The 22,469-nt window shown below is 30.5% G+C and overlaps 1 protein-coding gene across 5 annotated transcripts in view; it reads left to right on the forward strand.

Moving 5' to 3' along the window:
* LOC107444140 (aquaporin-9) overlaps positions 1–22,469 on the forward strand; it is a 115,837-nt gene that overhangs the window by 83,727 nt on the left and 9,641 nt on the right. For all 5 annotated transcript variants that reach the window (XM_071183511.1, XM_016058226.3, XM_071183510.1 and 2 more), the window contains exons 3-7: positions 10,925–11,045; positions 12,320–12,457; positions 16,466–16,587; positions 17,981–18,198; positions 22,180–22,373. In XM_071183511.1, the coding sequence (XP_071039612.1) occupies positions 10,925–11,045; positions 12,320–12,457; positions 16,466–16,587; positions 17,981–18,198; positions 22,180–22,373 (793 nt within the window). The remainder of the gene's footprint in view (positions 1–10,924; positions 11,046–12,319; positions 12,458–16,465; positions 16,588–17,980; positions 18,199–22,179; positions 22,374–22,469) is intronic.

The raw sequence follows: 22,469 nt of genomic DNA on the forward strand, positions 1-22,469 counted from the left end.
GAACCAGAGCCCATTCCACTTATACAAAAATAAAAAATAATTAAATAAATAAATAAATAAATAAATAAACTGTTTATTATACTGGACAATTAAAATTAAATTAATTTTAAGAGGCTACAAATATTAAAAAGTAACTAAAAAATATTTAACTAATCCAGTATAAAAGGTCATACATCCAAACTATTCCGTCCAGTGGCTTTAGGAATAGTTTATCATAGTTAGTTCCTACCTTGAAAAAATCAGAGCTTATTCTTAAAACAGAAAAATTAAATAAAAATTAAAAATTAATGTACCAAGTTTTTTAAGATTTTTTTAAAATAGAAATTAAGAAATGAACTAGGAAAATGGCTATTAATTAAATCGTTTTTATATATATCAGTATCTAATAAAAACTCGTTATAGTTAGAATTATTCCTGTAAAATCTATGAATTTGATTGGCAATAATATTAGAAAAAACCTTATTGGCTAAGTTAGAGTTGAAATCTATGCATTTTTTAACTGGAAATTTAAATTCATTTCTTTTGTCAAAAAGTTTAAATGTAATATTTTTATCTGCATTAATATTAAGAGTCAAATCTAAAAAATTTGCTGAAGAATTACTATTATTTGTTTTATTAAGAATTAATTCATTTGGATAAATATGTTTTCTATTTTAAAATCGATTGCCAGAAATGATGCAAATTCTTTTTAGTTGATATTCAGCAATCAAATAAAACGCCAATGCAAAAACAATATGATACACTACACAACTGACATCATTGGTTTCACCTTATGCCCTCGTTTAACTACTCTCAGGAATAAAAAATTAATTAAACTATAAAGTTTAACGCTTATTCTTTAAATGAAAAGAAAATCTCCCCTTTATATAATGGCAGCTCTTTAAATAAAGAAAGGTGTATAATTTTGATGCTATTGCCCAATGTTAAGTTCCTGTGACAGATTAATTTTGAAAGAAATAGAATGAACAAAAATTATGTCACAATTATTTTATGTCAATCCATTAGGAACTACTTTTGTGTGAATTACTTTTTGACAGGTGCTGTTCTTTTAGCTGCATTCACTATACACAATCTCGTAAATTACCTTTTCGTGAATGTAATAAAATTAAATAAGTCTTTAACGTTTTGATTCTTATTTAGGATTAAATTCATAATACACCAACGTTACCAATTGGGTGTACTATTTCAATGAAAAAGTTTTTCAGTCGAAAATGTGATTTTAAATAGATATTTATAAAGAAATATAACATTTTAAATATTTTTTTTTATTTTTGTTTTTAAAGCAATAAAAATGCGCAATATTTTTTATCAATTTAGACAGACTTGTTTAATATAATGGTGTTACAAAAATATTTTTAGCAAAATATACATGGTTTAAATTTAAAATTTTCCAGTTTTACTTTTTAAAAGGAAAGTTAATGTAAAAAGCGAAAAATTGCCTTTACATTTAACCAAAAATGTTTTTCTTTTTTTTTTCAATTTTTCTTTTCTGTGAATTGAAATTGTTCTACAATAAGCCCTTTAATTCCATCTAAGCTCAAAATAACAGTTGTATACGCGGTTTTTTTTTTTTAAACTTAACAGGGTGTTTCGTAATCAACGCTCTTTTCATATATTTTTAGAATTCTTAGCAAAATGAGGTAAAGTAGTACACACATTGGAGGTCTCAATCTTATATTTAACTATGAAAAAAAAAAGAAATATTGAATTTTAACAAATTTCTACTGAGGAAGGCGGGATTAAAAGTATCAAAACTAGTTTTATTACCGAATGATGCATGGAAATGTTTCTAAAATCTCTTTGATTCATCTCCTTTTACCCCAGATTTGTAACGGGTTTTTACGTTTTTACAATAGTAGCATGGAAACCCTATATATAATTATATCCTACATAGAATTACAGGTAAATGGCTAATTTTTTAGAAAAAAAATTAAATATTTCATCATTAATATGTGATTTATAAAATATTTGCCTTTAAATAACAAGTTTACAAGCTTTTTGTCCTTTGTCTGGAAAATTATTTTTTTTTAATTATTTCTCACAATTTTATTTTAACTTTATTAGAATATAAGATACGTGTATCTTCCTAACCTTTAACATGAGTACTTTATAACAATCATCGAATTCAAGAAGCATTCTATATAAATTTTTAAAAAAAATCTCATCCTTTCTTCAATTGGATATTTGTAGGCGACGTTCTCGCGTAGGTCAACCCATCAGGTTCGATACACGTGTGTAACGTCACTGTTTTATTTTATTTTATCAACAGCGTTGAACAGCAGACCCAATTCTGAATTTACGACTATCAATGTCCAATTTCGTAGCCTTGTAATTTTGAACCCAACTCGGAGAATAAGGGAACTGCTAGATCAAGCATTGGTATAAACAAGCCTTCGTGGAGGAATTTATGATGCAACTATCCCGCCTTTGCGTTACAGGAAGAAGGAAACCAAGAAAACCTCCCCACGGTTAGTCCAATGACAAGAGGATTCTACCCCATTATCCATCAACATATGAGGATATTTTACGTCAGCACTGTGGTTAGTGTGAGCCAGGAGGAAAATTCGTATCATCCATCCACCGCTGGGATTTGAACCTAGGGCACCTCATGGGGAGGCGAGCGCTCTATCCCCTGAACCACCGCGGTTAGCTAGAAGTCGCTTACAGATATCACGCTATATCAAACGCTTGATTTCGTTTGATTCAACGTGGTAATAAACCCAAGCTTTAAAACAGCAATGTTAACACACCTTGCACAACCACGTGATTCGACGCCACCATGTGGTTGAAGGAGAACAACACAGTAGAAGCCTGTAAAAAAAGAAGGATATTTTTGTGAAATTTGAAACGATTGAGATTAACTTAGCTTAATACATTTTCTATCATGTTGTATAGTGTGCCAAAAAAAAACGGACTTCATGTTCTAGGTCTCATTTTTAATGGTTTTAGGGGGTGCCCTCAAATATTCTAATTAATTAGTGCGGACGATATTTTAAGTAACGAAATCAGACACAGAAGCGTAATTTCTCTGAATAAACATACCTTTTTTCAAAAGATTCAGATTTTATTATCCCCGAAATATAGGGGGTAGCCACAATTTGTATATGGGAAATATGGTCCCCATAGTTGTTGTCAAGAGAGTGATCCATAGTTTGGACCCCTTAATGTTAATTTTACTTTTTGCGTATTTCGCTACATCTCGAGAACTTTTTAAGCGAATTGAAAACTTTTGCACTCAATTGTAAAATTCATTTATCCGAAGATAATTCCACGCAAAAGATAAATTTTAGTAAATATTTATTATTTTTTATTTTTTTGCTTAATGATAGTCAAAAAAATTTGTTATTTAAAATAAAATGACAGTCGAAAGCCACAGAACTTTTTTAATCATTTTAAAGTATTTAATTTTTTATGGAAAATTCCAAAATTGGATCGAAATCGGTTGAATGGTTCCTGAGAAATTGAATTTTAGATGTACAATTTTTTTAAATTAAATTTCTCAGAAACAATTCGACCGATTTCATTCAAATTTTCTATTTTGCCATGTTAATTTTCAAACTTTAAAATGATGTAAGAAACCGCATACATTACAATTCAAAATTGTTTTGGCTAAATAATGAATATTTACTAAAATTTATTTTTCACAAGGCGAAGCTCGAGAAGTTCAAAAGTTCTCGAGCACTTTTAACGATTTACATTAAAAGTATTATTTATTATTTTTCTTTTATAGTCTAAATAAATTATTTCTATAAAATAGTTAAAATAATAGTACTTTACTGAAATGTTTCTACAGAAATGAGAAAGTCCATTTATCAACTGAAGTTCACATAATCTTTCATGTCACAACGCGTCCTGTGCCACGAGCTTGACATATTATTCTGTAACTTTTACATTTTTACAAAAATCAATTCAATATTTTGATATAATAATCTTAAGATGATAAACTATCGAAAAATGCAATATTTTTTCTTTCATTTTTTTGAAAATGTTACTGTGTTATGCCCTCTTAATTGCAATCGGCACAGAGTGAGGAATACACCCTATTATTAACTGAAACAGGCAATTTTTGTGAACACCCAATACAGGTATGACTTTCCCTTTCAAAATGACTAAGAGTTCTTGATGATGTTCGTGCTATAAATATAATTTGGTGGTTTTCTTTTGCCTCGAATTGAAATTTAGAAGATATAATCATCAGCTTTGTCGGTATGTACTATGCTTCATTAAACAGCTATTAAATCAAAGTTTTCCTTAAGGATTAAGCATGGTTTCTGTCATTATAAAATAAAACACACTTTAATTATCAGAAATACTTTGTTAATAATGGATAACTATTAAGAGTCACGCTTTGTCGAAAATACCGCATTCAAATGACCAGAAATTATTCGCTAATGATATTATTATTTTGGTGATTCAAAACAAATGCCATTTATTTTTAAAAATAGTTTAATTTACACTATGTTTTAAAGTGACGTATACATTATTCATAATAAATGCCGATATGTAAATGAAACCTTAAAAAAAATTCCATTTGATGCATTAGTAATTTTTAATAAAAGTTGTTTAATTTTAAAAACATGCGTATTCAAACGTCGTCTTTTGAAGCTAATAACTCTTTAGTCATAAAGGGCTTAGTTTCAAAAATAAAAATAAATTTTAACATGAATAACTATACTTTTAATCGAAATAAATAATGACATTTTTTATTTACTGCCCAATCAATACAATCATCGAATAATATCAGACTTCAAACCAGCATTCATTATTATTAGGGAGAAAATAATACCCAACATTAATAGGTATATTTCAGGGAATCAGAACTCACTTATCACACAATTGGTATTAGTCCGAATCTTTTAAATAAAAATTTTAGTGACAGAGGTTAAGTACAAATGTGTATTTTAATTGATAAATTAACAGTAATTACGATCAATTTAAGATATCTGCACTTTTAGCCAAATGATATAAATTAGATATTTTAAAGTCAAAGTTGGAAACTGACATCGCATTCAATGACTAAGCAATACAGAAATACAATACTTGTATACATTACTGAAAATCAACTCCCAATATATGAAAGGATCCAATATAATGCACATTGTATAAGCATTGTTTTCAAAGCCAAATGATAAATCAGAAAAGTAGGAAAATTAGATTATTTTGTACTTTTTCATTCAAACTGACAAACTGTTTAATATTATATTATATTATATATATATATAAAAACTTACAAAAATTATATTTATCAAAATAAAAGACAAACTTGAATGCATTGTAAGGGATGAAATAATTTAAAATNATATATATATATATATATTATTTTACCTGGTGACAAGTACCTTAACGACGAAGTAAAAATTTGAAATGTTTGAACCAGTTTAAATGCAAATATTTTTTTTCCAGGATATGTGTCTCATTTTGCAGAAAAACTCACGACTAATATTTGCTGATTTCAATCTTTTAAAATCATAAAATCAATCATCGACTTATCAGCTCATCAATTTTTGCTAATTAGTCTTCCATTTCAGCTCAAATATATGACACAAGCCTAAAAAGTTATTCATAAGCCATTTTTATAAGCAAACTCCCATCGCTAACTTTCGTTGACTTCCATCTTATAATAAATCTGCACATCAGTATTTGCTATCCAGTCTTCTTCACTCACTGCTAACGTATCCTAAACAAGTATAGCGTCTTTCTTTATCTTTTAACGGGTCAATTTTGAAAAAAGATCCTCAAAAATTTCATTCATAATTTCGATGTGCTCCATTTTATAATAAATCCGTCTAAATTCAGAAAACTCTGAAAACTTCTCTTACTAGCTTACGCTGATTTCTATCTTAAAATAAACCTGCACATCCATACTTGCTATTCAATCTTCTATTACTGTCCAAGTATCCGAATACACCTAGCATACTTCTTCACTTTTTGCATGTCCTCTTCGCCCAATGCCCTCAAAACTTCAATTACTAACTTTTGCTAGCTTCCATCTTAAAATAAACCTTCACATAAATATTTGCTATTCATCCTTCTTCTATTACTTCAAGTATATGAAACTAACCTATCATGTATTTCTTTCGTAATATCCAAACAAATGAGAAAAAATAAAAACTCATCCCTTTAGTATTTGCAAAAATTTTTCTCGCACTTTCACCTCACGCCCCACGAACAAATGTAACCTGAAATATTGCTCGTTTCCTAAGCCTCAAGGTTTCACAATATTGCTGTTTCTTTAACAAATACCAGACGAAATACAACCCAAAGAATCCACAACATCATTTTCTCTTCAACAATAGAGAAAAACGTGTTCGGCAAAGGTGTGACAAATTTTGCGTTGCTGGGTCAATTTGACTGCTGTGCTCAAATCGACGTACAAACATCTAATGTCAAGAGGGTGTTTATGTTCTTAAGTATGTAAAATCTTCTGCTAGCAGACCTTAAATGATAGGGTCATGAATAATTTTTTTTTTAAAAATGAAAGTAAAGACGGAATTTTAAGCTGCTTTAAAGGGGTCGTGCAAATATTCCTGAGTTCAAAACAGTACGTAAATATTTTATAAGAAATTTAGCTTAATACCGGGGAAAGGAAAAATGCACTACACGTATATGTTATTGTGTAAAAACCTTAAATCCCGTCAAAATGCTGTATTTCATCTGTATTATAAATTCACATTCATGTCAACACTTGGAGGAATGTATAAAATATTTGTTAAATATCATCAATTCCCAAGCACTGAAAAAAATTCCAGATTAAATAAAAAAGTAAATCAGTGTAAAAAAAATCAGATCAATGTAAGAAGTATTGGTACGCTGAGTGCATTCTTAAAATTCACTGTTACCGTAAAACCTTATAATGTAATTTTTACAGTAACATTTACACCGAAGAGCCATTACATTATGACCATCTTGCTAATAACATGTAGGACCACCTTTAGCCCTCAAAACTGCTAGAGCCCGCCGTGGCATTGATTCCACAAGGTTCTGATAGGTAGTCTGAGGTATCTGGTACCAGGCGCTCACCATCTGGTCCTGCAATTCCCTCACATTCCGAGGGGGTATCGTGGCAGCACGAATTTGGTTTTCCAAGTAGGACCACAAATGCTTTATTGGATTAAGGTCAGGTGAATTTGGGGGTCAAGACATGAGTTGAAAGTCACTGGAATGTTCCTCGAACTAATCCATGACGATTCGACCCTTATGACATGGTGCAGTATCCTGTTGGTAAACACCATCCCCCACAGGAAAAACTGTTGCCATGAATGGGTGAACCTGGTCTGCAACTATGTTCAAGTAGCTTACAGAAGTCAGGGATTGTTCTATGAGGATTATGGGATTATGGGCCCCAATAAAACATTGTTCCTGGGCGAGAAGCCATGAAAACCTGAGCGAGTCCATTGTTATAGATGGAGGGTGGTCGTAATGTAATGACTCTTCGGTGTATATAATTATAATGATATAGTGATTTTATAGTAATATTTACTGCAAAAATTACAATTTATCAAATTTTTTGTTCCGTGAAATTTTACGGAAAGATGGATTTTGCGGTAAAAAAAAAAGTAATTCCACCATGAGTGCCGGTACTTTTTTCAGCAATTAGATCCAGACTTTTTTACAGAGCACAGATGTTCAGTATGCAATCATGGTAGCATTGAAAGTGATAAACTGTGATAAAAAAAAATATTCTTATTCGATATTTACTATCAACGCTATATGTCAACATTTACTGACTTAAGTGCGAAATAATGATACTTAAATAATTTTACACATTCGCAATTCGTTAAACTTTAACAAGTCTTTGATTTTTATCCTCAACTAAAATTAACACATATTTATCATTTATTGTTATATTTCATAACATAAATATCTTAGTTGCATTAATTTAAAAGCAAAGTTGCATCATCTTTTGAAGCAAAAAATAATTTAGAACTGATGTATAAAAGTTTGTAACATTTCATATGTAGCTAAAAAAAATTTTGAGATTATCTTTCAAGAATTCTTATTTGAGAATATTAATACTGAAAGTAATTCAATAATTAACATGCACCGTTAGTAAATCATATAAAAGCTACAATATTGTATCATATTGTTATTTGTTTCTTATAAATTTTCTTTGTATCTAAGTATCTATCATATGCAAAACGTTCCATTCTGTGACAACTCTATGCAAATTGACTTATCTAGTATTTGTTTATCATCTTGACATCAATTTTAAGATAAACTACATTTGTTTAAAATAGGAATATTCATTTCAATTCTTTTGTTGCTAACTAAAATAAATTTATTTCATATAAAAAAAGTAGTTAAATAAAAGTAGTAAAATAGTTTTTGAAAAATCATGTGGTCAAAAGTTACATAATTCAAAAATTCTCCTCTCATTCGCATTTTTATTGTTTGATATTTTCCAAGACGACAAAAGTTAATTGAAAAATATATTTTTAATCAGTTCAAAATTTGGAACTGTATTGGCTAACTGAGAAGTTAAATTACGTAATTTTAAATCATTCGAGTTTAGAGCCGTGATGGCTGAGGGTATAGAGCATTCGCCTTCCAATGAGGTGAACCGGGTTCGATTCCCGGCGATGGCTGGTCGATGCGAATTCCGCATCCGGCTTGCACCGAGCACAGTGCTGGCGTAAAATATCCTCAGTTTTATACGGGTTATAGGTTAGAGTCCCCTAGATATCAGGCTAACCATGTGAGGTTTTAGTGATTTTCTTCTCCATGTAACGCAAATGCGGTTTAGTTCCATCAAAAAGTCCTCCACGAAGGCAAATTTCTCCCAATACTTGATCCAGGAGTTCCTTTGTCTTCTGGATTGGGTTCAAAATTACAAGGCGACTGAGTTGAACATTGGTAGTCATAAATCCAACAATTGGGTCGACTGTCCAACGACGGTTATAAAGTAAAATAATTTGAGATTTTTTGGGTTTTTTGTCCGCTTGAAGACTCCTGAGCCTCTTAAATTACCTTTTTCACACAGAAGAGAGATTTTACTCCCTCCAGGTAGTCCAGGTCCTACGGAGAATAATATTTCAGAAATTTCCTTATTTAAGTAACTAATTAATTTTGTTGAATAATTATTGTACCATTTTATTCATTGAAATGCATTCTACTGAACTTAGTTAGCGAATTTTAAATGTTTAGTTAAGAAAGTATTTTTAAGTCTTAAATTTTTAAAGCCTTTGAAATTTGAAAAAGTTCGTATAAAATACTTTCAAACTTAATATTTAAAATTCGATAACTAAGTTCGATAGAATGCATTTCAATGAACAAAATGAAACAAAAATAATTCAAAAAAATGAATTAGTAACTTAATAAATAAGGAAATTCCGGACATATAATTCTCCGCAACATAGAATTTCTATTCTAATTGAAGGGGACCTTTAAGCTACAATTTGTGCTGTTTGCGTGTCATCGATAAATATTGCATGGTATTTCATGTAAAATCTTAAAACTTCAAAACCGAATCCTTCTCAAAATATTTTATTTTAGACAATCATCTAAATATATAATTAGACTGCTGACACGTTTTGTAATAGAGTCACGCCCGAGTCACGAAACTTTCGCTTTCAATCCTTCAAAAAAGAAGGTGTGCCTTGAAATGCCGAGGCAAAATACAACTTCCGAAAAAGGTGCCACATTTCCGTCTTTCAACGATAATCAATAACCTATTTTAACCTTCTCCTACCTTCAAATTTTGTTTGAAATATTATTTTTACTATATTCAAGATCATGACGTGACATTTACATTGTTACATTTATTATTATTTTGTATTATCATATTGAAAAGGAAATTAAAATAAAAAGTTTTGAAAATGATATAAGTTAATATTATACATTTTTTTACTATAACTGAAGCATAAGGAGTTATATTGTTTCCAAACATGTCTTATTATTAGTATTATAAATAAAATACTTTTTAAAAAAAACTTTTCCATGGGTTTGCACGAAAATGTAAGAAATAAAATATTGGGTATAGCTTATAAGAATTGATTTGATATAGTCTCGGTTAATTTTCCAGATATTTTGTTTTTTTTAACATAAATTTTATCTTAAAATGTGTTGCATGAATTTCTTATACAATTCTTAAGCAAAGACGGTGAGAAGTCGGTGGTTTACTTGATGTTATTATTGCTTTTCGAAAACCACCGATTTTTGACAAAGAAGACTCTCAGAAAGAGCGTTTCAAACAGAAGTTTTATTATAGTTTTTAACCCCTGAACGATCGGTTAATTTTCCAGAAAACGGTCATAAAAATGCCTATTTTTTTATACACGTATTTGATTAGTGCTGACATCTAGTTTAAAATAAACTATCTACAATTACCTTAAAATATATCCTGGTACTGCCATCTGGTGTGTAAAATGAGAAATTAAATTTTTTCCGGGCAAAAGAAATTAATTAGTTTTATTCTTATTGGAGCATTACTACTGAGCACTCCGGTCCGGAAATATCACGGGAGCGAGAAATAGAGGGCGAAACCTCACCCCGTCATTTTCACGGGAGCGAGAAGGAAGGGGTTAAATCCCCCCTTTTCTCACTTCGCTACACAATGAAAACTTTTTAATGGATGGAAATGTCACATGTTAAGTTGATATCACAACCTTTGACTGAATTGTATGAAATTAACTGTATTATTGAAAAATTTTAACTTATACATTAATGGATTAATTCAAAAATATGAATCCATTCCGCTTTCTTCTAAGAGTGCTATAACCTTTATGCTTGAAATTTCAAAATTAGCGTGACCATCGGCTTCTCAATCGGTGCTACATTCAACTATTCTTAAACACATCCATCTCCACTTAAATTAAATTCTGGCAACTTTTTTTATTTAATAAGGAATTTAGGTCTCTGTATTTTCCAGTATTCCGCTTCTCTGTTCACAATTCTTTGATTAAAACAGTCTCTTTTCTTTTTACAGCTCTTTGGTAATGCTGTGAACGCAGTTTTAGTTTTCAACAAGTCCAGTAGTTCTGTTGCTGGCCCTCTGGGATGGGGTGTATCTCTCATGGTGGCAATTGCAGTTACAGGAGGTGTTTCAGGTGAGTAAACTATTTACACTACTCTACATGAAATCCGAGAATCAGCATCATAAAGTATGAGTCATTTCAATAATATTTTTTGAGGCTTTGTGTTTGTTTATATACTGGAAAACCGATTCTGCAAGCCCTCAACTGCATTTCACATTTTGCCTAACTATTTAGAAAAGTCATCATTTTTTTTCTAATCCACTTGATACCTTTTAGACTGAGCCTGAACTTTTAAGCTAACTAAAATATGCATCGTTCATTCCTCATTTATCCTGATTTATTTCGGGTAGTTAATATTTAGCCCATAGTTATAGGTGAAGCTTACTGTAATGCTGTTGTTTCTTATCCTAGATGATTAGCCATTAGGCCATACCAGATCCAAGAAATCATAAGGTAACAAAAAAAAATGGTAGCAGATTCAGATGTAAACCCCCTTTTACAAGTACAAAGCAAGAAAGAAGATGTACTTATGCCACTTACTAAAGCCAGCAAGCTTGCCTGAAATCAAGCGAATTCTTTCGGCAGATGGTGTGTTTCTTGCTTTTTAAGTGACGTGATCTATGGCCAAGAATACATTCAGTCACACACACACGTCACAGCCCGTTTTATTGGGAAGACCCAATCATATACTCCATTCAGTCATCCACAGGTCGTAAGTTTGATCTGAACCAGAGAGCGATCAATCTCTAATTCAGTACACCACAGTTATTGATTCGTTATAGAAACTTGGAGGACTTTGTGGCGCCTACTGATTTAACTAGCACCAGTCATTATTTACTACACAGGGATTCTTCGGCCGGCTAGATTCCAACTCCCGTTCTCACAAACACGAGTCTAACGTTCTACCAACCAGGCTATTCAAACTGATGAAATTTAGCGTCAAAGCACACTTGAAAAAATTTATTTCCGAATTGTATTTAACTATAATTCAGTTTTACTTTAACGAACACTATCAATATTAGCGATGTATTACATACTTGCTTGTCTCTTATCGTCACCAGACAAAGTGCTACACTTTCAAACTTTTTACTTTTTTGCCACGCCTTGGATTCCATTAAAATTTACATAAATCAGAAAGTATCAAAATATTGATTTAACCAACTTAATTTAATTGGTTTTACATTGGTTTTTTAACAGCTACGACCTGGTTTTCGTTACGATTACTGGCAACGGTTGAAACAAGAAAGGCTATCACATTAACTGTTGAATGATGTAATAATTTTAATGATAGATTTGAATAAAAACTGAAATTTTCTTAATTTGTTTCTTTTTTTTTTATCCCTTAGGTTGTCATGCAAACCCAGCTGTTACACTAGCGATGGCCAGTATTGGAAAATTTAAATGGAAAAAAATCATGCCCTACTTTTTCGCACAATATTTTGGCGCATTTGTTGCTTCCATAGTACTTTATACGGTTTATTTGGGTAAGATGTAACAAAAATATAAGCTTTTTAATATATAATGTAAATTTAAATACTGATCACAAACTACTCTACTAAATTAAAGAAAATGTATTATTCCTTCTAATTGTAATTAAGTCAAAGTATTTTCAACATATTTCCCACAAGTGGCCAAAAAAATCCAACAATATTAAGTATCCACTTCTTGAGACACGAAATCAAAAAATAGAGGTACTGGAAATCTCTTCAAACGAAAACATCATTGATTATTCAAGATACAGTTCATATAAGAGGCTTCTCCGTATTGTTGCATGGTGCTTTCGTTAACTTTAAAATATATGCAGATTTAAATTTTGTAACAAAAATTTTCAATTTTTAACGTATTTAATTAACATATTTAACATGATAACATGTTAACATATTTAATATTTAAAAAAAATTAAGCAATGAGAAGGTTAATCCTGCCGAAACATACATGTATTAATTAATTAATGTATCCCAAGCAATAATTATGTACTTGGGTATAAGTGATAGATCACACTTTTTCCATAAATGTCAATTTTATCTAAAATTGTTCCATATTTTTATCAGATAAGTACTGTAGAAATAATAAAAATTTCCACTAAATCGAAACATCTTTTTACTTTCTTGGAAATCATGTTTTTTTTTTTTTTTTTTTTTTTTTTTTTTTTNTTTTTTTTTTTTTTTTTTTTTTTTAACGCTCCTAAAAAAAAAAATGTCCTGTGCATTTTGAAACTGTGATTTATTTTGCCCTACAATTGGTGCCCTTCAATTGCCCTACAATTGGAAACTGTGATTTATTTTACCCTGCAATTGGTATGTTAAACTATTACAATGCAACACAAAACTGATTGAAAAAGAAATATCTTAAATATTACATAAAAAGAGATTATTTGATCCTAATCATCATTCGTCTTTCTTTTGTTTAACAAACAATGCAAACATGCATTTCAATATAGCTTCCATTGATAGTCTTATCTAATTGATTATCTTAAACAAATTGTTAAACAATGTTATTACTTTTTGTAGTAGGTAATTACTGGTTCATATCAATTTATAAATTGAATCTTATTATCTGCCTAATGAACTGTTTTAATTTGTTGATTAGATATTTTTGTTTAAATCAAGGTTATTGGGAAAAACAAAGTACAAATAACAGTCCTCTTCTAAGCTACAAAATTAACCATATTGTTCTGCTAAAAAACAGCATCCCCTATCGTTAAAGTATAGAAATTGTAAGTTCATAAGTACTAGAGATGAAATGGGCTCTGCCCAAGTTCAAAAGCCCGGGCCCCCGTGGGCTCGAACTCGTTTACTGAAAAAAGTTTTCAAGCTCGGGCGAAGCTCGAACTCATGATAAATTTTCATAAACATTTTTAACAGTCTTAAACGAACGTTTGTTACTGTTATTAAGTATTAAAAATTTACAATTTATTAATTAATTGTGATAAAAATGTTTTAATGACTAATGTCCTTGTTCAGACAGCAATGTCCTAACAAATTTTGAACTGCCTAAGGGTCTAACAAATTTTGATCTATAGAGCCTGCAAAATGTGACCTTCATCCGACGTATATCTCGGGTGAACTCTGACTCTAAATAATTCTATGAATCTCAGGCTCAGATGGGCTCTGATTAAAAATATCCGGGCTCGGACTACCGAAAGCGAGCTCGAACTCATCTCTAATAAGTTAAGGCACCCTGAATGATATTTTTACCGTAATAACTATTTTTGCCATGAAATTTAATAGAACAAAATTCTAATTCACCAAAATTTTTACAGTATTATTTTTTGTAAAATCGCTGAATGACAGTAATTAAATAAATATTACTGTAAAAATTACAGTATAAAATTTCATGGTAAAAATGGATTTTACGAATATTGTAATTGGATTTATTTTGACTTATTTGACATATTCACATCCCAAATTTCTCACAGTGTGAAATAAGAGTAGTGAATAAGTAGAATAAGTATATTCATGTTCCCAAAAAATAATAATATATTTTTTAAAAAAATTTAAAATATTGTGATTTCAAGACAATTATTTTCCTTTACTAAAAAATTTGCATGTGATAACAGCTTATCAAATTTTATAAATGGACAATAAAAATTTAATTGAATAATGTCGATTGCAGGTCATTCAATCGAACTTTATTTAGTTTTCCTTTCCCGAGGCGACCGCGATCTGCAATGTAACCAAGCCTATCCTCTTCTTTGAAAAACATCGACCTTGACTGCATGATCTTAAGACCCCGTAGTCTAGATCTTAAATTTTCCGAGTCGATTTCTCTTTACTTTCTACTACTTTCATTCAACTTTTTTCCATCTTGGATGACCCAGAAATGGAAACGTACATATCTACCAGCTCTGAATTTATCGCCGTTTCTTCATATTAACAATGTGTTATTTTAATTGATTACAGGATTAACTGATTCAAGAGTCTTCTACGTGCTCTTTAGATTGAAAAAGAAAAAATTCTGATTATGGAAATCCGAATTAATTTTTTTTAAATATATATCTTCATTTTTTAAATTCAGTGTGCCCAATAAAATCCGTTTCTACCCTTTTACCTTCCAAATGACTTCAGCTATTTTATTAAAAAACTGATCTCTAGGTATAGCTATGCGTTATTTAATACGATCCTAAACAACGCCACTTGGTGGAAAGTTGAGAATTTATCGTTACTATCTTAAAAACAAAAAAAAAGAAGCACAAAGTTGTGGAACATTATCGATTTAATGCAAATAGACTAAGAGAAGATATTAATGCTATGTGGATGTAATAGTAAGTAATGAACTCTTCAAATAAACACGCACTGCTTTGTATGTGATGTTCTAAATTGTGACGGGACGAAGTAATCTTATTAAGGAAAAATAAAACTAGCTGTCAGAGTTTACTTTTAGTTTTGATGTTCACACTTCACTTGTAAGCTAATAATAAAGGTATCTTTTGATAAGTAGAGAGTTTTTGATTTAGGTTTTTCACCTCGATTATCATTTCGTCACGTCACAGTTATGAGCGCACGAAGAAAGAAATACACGTTTTATGAGTTTTTTATAACATTTATTGTCTCAAAGGTATCTATTTATACTGAATCGGTGATGCTCTGCGGCTTTGTAACTCACTTTTTCCCCTATCTCGTACCGCATTCGAAATCGTACACTAACTTTCCAATTTTCCACCAAGTAGCGCTGCAAGATGTATTGTCTTGTTGAGCCTTACTACTTTACTGTACTTTTACACCAGTTTTATAAGCATATCTGCAGCCCTTTGAAAGTCGAAAGACTAAATATGGACATTAGTAGGCACGCTGTGCACACCTGATGAACTCAATTATCATTTTTAATTCTCCTGGGTCCCGCAGTGGACTGATCGTTAAGACACGGTTCCCAGCAGATCACCGAAGTCAAGCATCACTGGCTACGGTCAGTGTGCGGGTGGGTGACCACTTGGATCAGTCTGCGTAGGGACCGAGGGTGTGCGGTATTGGTCCTCGTTAAACTGTGCTACCGTAAAGTGCTCGACTTCGCGCGCAGGTCGTCGGGCTACCGAAGCGGGGGTGCCATCCCCTCCGCAGAGGATCAAAATTGTGATGGCATGTCTTCGGATCATCCTCCGGGATGTTTCCCAGACCGTCGCCAATAGCCCATTGTGCAGCTCTAGTGCGACGTAAATTAACAACAATAACAATTTAATTCTCCTGGCTTTGAAAGACAAACTTAGAGAATGTTTGCAGTGCATGCATTCTTTTATTTAATGAATCATAAACAAATGATATAAAGTGAATGACGTCAGAATTTGGTATCATTGTGACCAATGCGACATCTTGCATAGCACACTGGCCTTAGGAAATTTAATTTCCCAAGCCGCCGTTTAAGACTCTCATTATACATTTAAAAAAATACATCTTAAGTTTGATTTCAAAAAGCGATACGTTTAAGAAATGCTACATTGTCAGAAAGAAAAAGAAAGCATTTATTTCGAAAAACATGTGTTTGTTTACATATTTTAGAATCCTTTTCCAACTTCGATGGAGGACATAGAGAAGTACCACCCAATAAGACTGCCACGGCTCAAATCTTTGCTACATATGCAGCTGATCATGTTTCAGTCTATACTGCATTAGGTGACCAGGTAAGTTCATTTTCTACTTTCTTTTTAATTGTAATTTATTTTTTTGAAAATAAGTTTTCAAGATCAGCTTTTTCCTTTTCAATAAAAAGACAAATTACGACTTCTACAGGACAAATAAGATAAAAATAACAATATTCTGACAAAATAAAATTTTAAAAAAAAAACTAACTATTTGAGCAATTGAAGCGTGTTATTCTTAAATTGGATACATATGCTGGAAATTCATGGTTCCATAATATTGAGATAATAAGATATATTGAGAAAGTTTTTTTTTTTTTTGTGCATTAGGCAAAGTTTTTGCATTAAAAATGTTTTCAACAAAATAAATAATAATATGATGCATGAAACGAGTAAAAACATGAGAAGCGTTGTAGCTTTCACATGATTTCGCATTTTTAAAATTTTCTATTTGCAACTCACTCCCAAATTCAGTTTTTTTTTTCTTAATTTCTTGCTTTAAAATAACACAACAAAAATTATAAAAATTTTGCGAGTATCTAAGCATCTCCAGTCCTAACCAGGACTTTTTTCCTCCCATTGTCTCTTTTCGCTTATACGTTTTATAAAACTACTTAGATAGTTTAGTTCTTAGATCTACTTAGATCACTTATTACTTAGATCAGTTTACTTATATATAAATTCCTAATGGACTCTATTAACCAGATGGACTGACAAGACCTTATTTTGTGATGGAGAATATATTAAAAAGTTAGTGTCAATTCGATTCTGATATAAATGAAGACTTTGCGCATACACAGAAGTTAGCACTTGAGTTGTTCTACGCCAAAATTAACGCCAACGTCAAACATGCTCTGAAATGATTAGTGTTTGAATAAGGGCGGTACCCATGCGCTAAGTTTATACATACTAAAGAGCACGTATATGTATTAATGCGAGATATAATACGAGACTACCGTATTGATATCATACGTGTGATCTTGGGCCGCTGGAGTCAATAAGTCTCGTTTTATATCTGATTCCAAGGGACGTATACGTAATCACGATAAATTTAGAAATGATAATTTGAAAGACTAAATTACAAAATTAAATTTTAAAAAAAATTGACAAAATCCATGAATATAAATATCAACGAATATAGATTTTAAAAAAAAATTTAAAATATGCATCTCTACAGAAGGAACAAAAAACTTTTTAAAAATTGATTCAATACTGTCCCAAAAAAAAATACATCAAAATGTGCCCTAAAAGTTGGCTTTAAATGACAATAGTCATCTGAAAATGTTTCAAAAAAAGTTAACAAGAAAAAAAAAATATATATATATAGTTTTTTTTAATCGATTTAATAGTTTCTTAGAAAAACTCTACATTTTTGCATGGAATAGGGCGATTGACTCCTATTAAATGAAAATGAATTTTCGATTTTATCTTTCAGATTGTTTCAAGTATGGTGTTCATCATGGCTATTGTTGCCATCACGGATCCTCATAATATGAGCATCATGAAAGGACAATATCCATTAGTAATTGGTCTCGCCTTATCCGCCACGATTTTTGCTTTTCCATTAAACTGTGGAGCTCCTCTCAATCCTGCCAGAGATTTGGCCCCTCGAATATTCACTGCCCTAGCTGGCTGGGGTAAAGAAGTCTTCAGGTATGTAGGCAAAAGAAGTTCATGAATCGATTTTTTTTTAATAATAACTCCTTGTCTGGTTGAATAATGTAATTAAACCAATGCTGCATATTCTTATCGTATTTAAAAGCAGAAGGCAAATTTCTTGGATTCTTCAGTTCGTTTTGACTTTTCCAAAATTATCTTACGTAATATATATATTTTTAAATTGTAGTAGGGGGAAAAAAAAAATTCTGTGGCACGAAGTTTTTTCAACAGATCTTAGATACTTACGCATCGCTGATTTCAAATCTGAATTCCATTTCTCCTTCCAAGCTACAATTTTTTAATGACATTTTTAGTTTATTTTTGTGTCGAAATGTAGAAATTTGAAAACGTTACATGTAACGTTTTCAAATAAATGTTGAGCATAAATGTTGAAATAAACTAAGGGAGTAAGGGCACACAAAGATTAAAATTACATAGGAACGCATGCACGAAAATGTCGTCATAGAACTCAAGAAGCTCTTCCCTGCTATGAACTGTTTCTTCGTGTGCTTCTGAATAGGACATAATAGGGAAGCGCCCCTAGCCAACTGACAACATTTCCGTCAATGAACAATGACTTCCGGCAATGAACAATGACATTTCCGGATATGGGTTCCTATCATACATGGCAGTACTTTTACTTTCGTTACTTGTACCGCCGGTACAAGTAAAAAGTACGTACTTTTACTTGTACTTCGTTACTTTTTAAATTTAGTACTTTTACTTGTACTTTCGTTACTTTTTTAGGGAAAAAGTACAAGTATTTGTAACGGAAATATCGAATGAAATCGTTACTTTTTTCTAAAACTCGGTAAGCTTTCTAAAAAAAAAAGAAATTAAATTTAAAAAAAAATGCTTATGTTTTTTTAATTTATAAAATTAATGTGCAATATATATGCATTCACAGCTAACTTCGTGTTTAAATACCTTCTGTTTCAACTTATACTGCACATTCAATTATTTTTTACTAGCTCAAAGATCACAAAGCTATCTGAAACCCCGTGTTTGCTTTGTTTATGTTTGTGCTTTTAAAACGCGTTTCTAAAGAGTAAAACAATTTTAAATCAATGGTAATTTAAATAAATAAAAATAATAAACTAAAAATTAAAATCAATAGATAAAATTTCTTTTTCGTGCAAATCCATAAAAAGTTTGATATTAAAATTATATTTGATTTTAAAATTATATTATACGATTATATTATAAAATTATATTATAATATTCTTCCGAATTTAAAAATAAATTAATGTCCATAACTTTCAAAATTAAAAATAATTAAATAAATAACAACAATTTTGCAAAAACATTAAAGAACATAAGAATATTATTCAATAAAATTTTAGGTTACTTTGAATTTTCGATTTCCTAGAAATGTACTTTTAAATCGTTACTTTTTTTGTTTAGTACTTGTACTTTTACTTGTACTTTTTACTCGTTACTTTTTAAAATAAGAACTTTTTACTTTTTACTCGTTACTTTTTTTAAAAATACTTGTACTTTTACTCGTTACTTTTTAAAAGTAACGTTGCCATATATGGTTCCTATGCAGTTTTAGTCTTGAAGATGTGCTCCCAAAAAATCTGTCTCAATATTTACGCAACCACCTTTTTGTATGTAGCGTTTTTAAATTTATACGTTTTGACAAAAAACAGACAAAAAATGTCCTTTTAAATAAATATCTGTACCTTTAAGAGCAAACTAATTTCGGATTTGAAATCCCCACATCTGAATTAGGCGAAATCAAGTATTTGTATAAAAGCAACAAAAAAATTTGCTCTCCTATGTTATCTATCAGAAAATCTTAAAAACCTTCCTTTTAGTACAAAAGCAAAACTTCAAAATAATGTATAATGAATTTATTATTATAGATTCTTACTTCTAATATGCATAATATTTATATATTTTTGTGTTTAAAAAACTTAGAAGAGCAACTTCTATTTTAGTTATTTTAGCGACAAAGAAATCAACGGAAGTTGTCTTTATGGTAGAATAAGTTATACTTCTTGGTTTCTAACGCTGATCTTAGTAAATATTATGAAAGCCGACAATACTGTTACGTAAAGGAGCATTAAGATTATACGCACACTTCTCTGTTTTTTCCTCCTCTTATTTTGAGAATGTAAGTCAACATATCAAGATAACACTATTGGCCTTATTTTTGACAATTTCGGTGTGTGTTTTAAAAAAGACAACCATAGCTAAGTACGAGTGATAATATTATTTACCTAAGTATTATTAAATGATAATAAATCGAATTCTTATGTATTGCTTCCCAAAAGAGAAAAAATGGTGGACCGTTATCTCTTAATAGTTCGAAGAAAGATAATTTAATGTTAAACATAGATCATTCGTAAAAAAAATTTATCAAAGAGAAATTTTTCCAATAAATTAAATTTGAGATTTTAAATATTAATAGTTGTTAAAGAGTAGTATTTATAGAGTCAAAAAAGATTTAGATGTTCTCAATTCAATTTATATTACTCTTATTCGATATTTTTCGTATTCCGTAAGTGATTTTTGTGAATTGTTGATGATGAAATTCACAAGTAAATTCTTAGACAAATCGTTCTGTTTCATAATTGTTCTGTTTTTTTCTTTGGGCCGTGATATGAATTAAGAATATTCATAAACTCTTTTATTGCCATGCTCTAATGTGTAGTGATAAAATTATCAAATTTTACCACATTTTCCCAGATTACAAAACAATATTTTGCAGTTAATTTTATCAAAACCTTAACCAAAGCACTTCGGTGAAAATTACAGAATTTTTTAGTGTTTCAATGAACCAGAAACCCAGTAAATATTACCGTATTATTGTAATTTTGACCATACTTTTTTTCTTGGTGTGTTACAGAATCGTGTTATTCAAAAAGTAAAATAATATTTAACGAAAATCTGTTTACAAAATACACAAAAAAATATGATCTCATTTAAAAAATCAATATGAAAACACAAACGAAAATTGCGTCTCGATTGCTTAATTAAAATCTTATTTTTTCTTCGTCTTGTTTTTGCATTCTGTCTTTTTTTTTAATTCTAATTTTAATTTCAAATAGAGCAAAGGGAAAAATTTAACATGTTCTGTCAAAATATTATGCGATTGTTAAAGACTATGTGCTTCAGCTGTTAAGACAATTCCCCCTAATACAGTTCCACCAGTAAAAGCATCTGTAAGAATAGAATCACAAGAAATCGTTGCTTGTATACATGTCTTTACAGCAAATAATGTTTTTTTAAACGGTTTTTACGTTCTATGAACAGTAATTATCGAAACTGTATTACAATTTCACTGTATGGCACTGTATACTACTTGTTAAGTCACCAGTGGTGTGGCACATGTCTTCATCGAACTAGGAGAGAGAAAGACATAAATTCGGTTCTCAAAATAACTAAACAAGCTCAGGTCCTGCAAGCAAATAGCACACAAAAAAAGAGTCAAAAAAATTTTATTTTTAACTAGTTTTTTGAGAACTTTTCGAACACAAATAAAACTTTACGTGTTGATGTGATCTGCGGAAGCCACAAACCTTATGTATCTTATTTGATTGGTGTTTTTGCGCATCAAAGTTAGAACGATAATTTTGAGTCACCTTGTTTGCCCTTATAAATTAAACAGTCCTTTCTTTAACGCTTATCTAAATCCTCTTTTCAGCGTTTCCGAATCGATCTCTAAAATATAAACGTTTTCATGACTTAAAAAACTCTAAGTAGTGTTGAAATTATTTATAAATGTTTGTCCTCATTCGTTACTCGAGAAGTTTGCTTTCCGAAAAACTTGTTTTTCGGTTATGGGACTTTCTATGATATGGCAGCAAATATTCTAATGAGTATCTAACAGATGCTCATTATTACAGCATCTATTGGAATATTATATTTTAAATTTTGAGCATTGCGTATGTATTATATTAATTAGTATTCCATTACAATTTTATATTATGCGTTTATTTATTTGCATAAATTTACAATTTCTATTAGCTTCCGAGAATACAACTTTTTTTGGGTTCCTGTGATTGGGCCACATGTTGGTGGCATCCTTGGTGCATGGATTTACCGACTTTGCATTGAACTTCACTGGCCCGTGGACAGTTATGACTTTGGCAACCCAACGGAAGTGAAGAGCAACGGAGAGTTCAAGAAAAAAGACGATTTGCCTTTTGTTGATAAGAAAAGTGAGTTTTCTGCTGTCAGTTGTCATGGTTTTGGCATTTCTTTCATAGCGATATCACGATCATAAAAAATTCACTTTTTTGTTAACTATATATATA

This window comes from Parasteatoda tepidariorum, chromosome 7 (assembly GCF_043381705.1).
Source record: "Parasteatoda tepidariorum isolate YZ-2023 chromosome 7, CAS_Ptep_4.0, whole genome shotgun sequence".
Classification (NCBI taxonomy): Eukaryota; Metazoa; Arthropoda; class Arachnida; order Araneae; family Theridiidae; genus Parasteatoda; species Parasteatoda tepidariorum.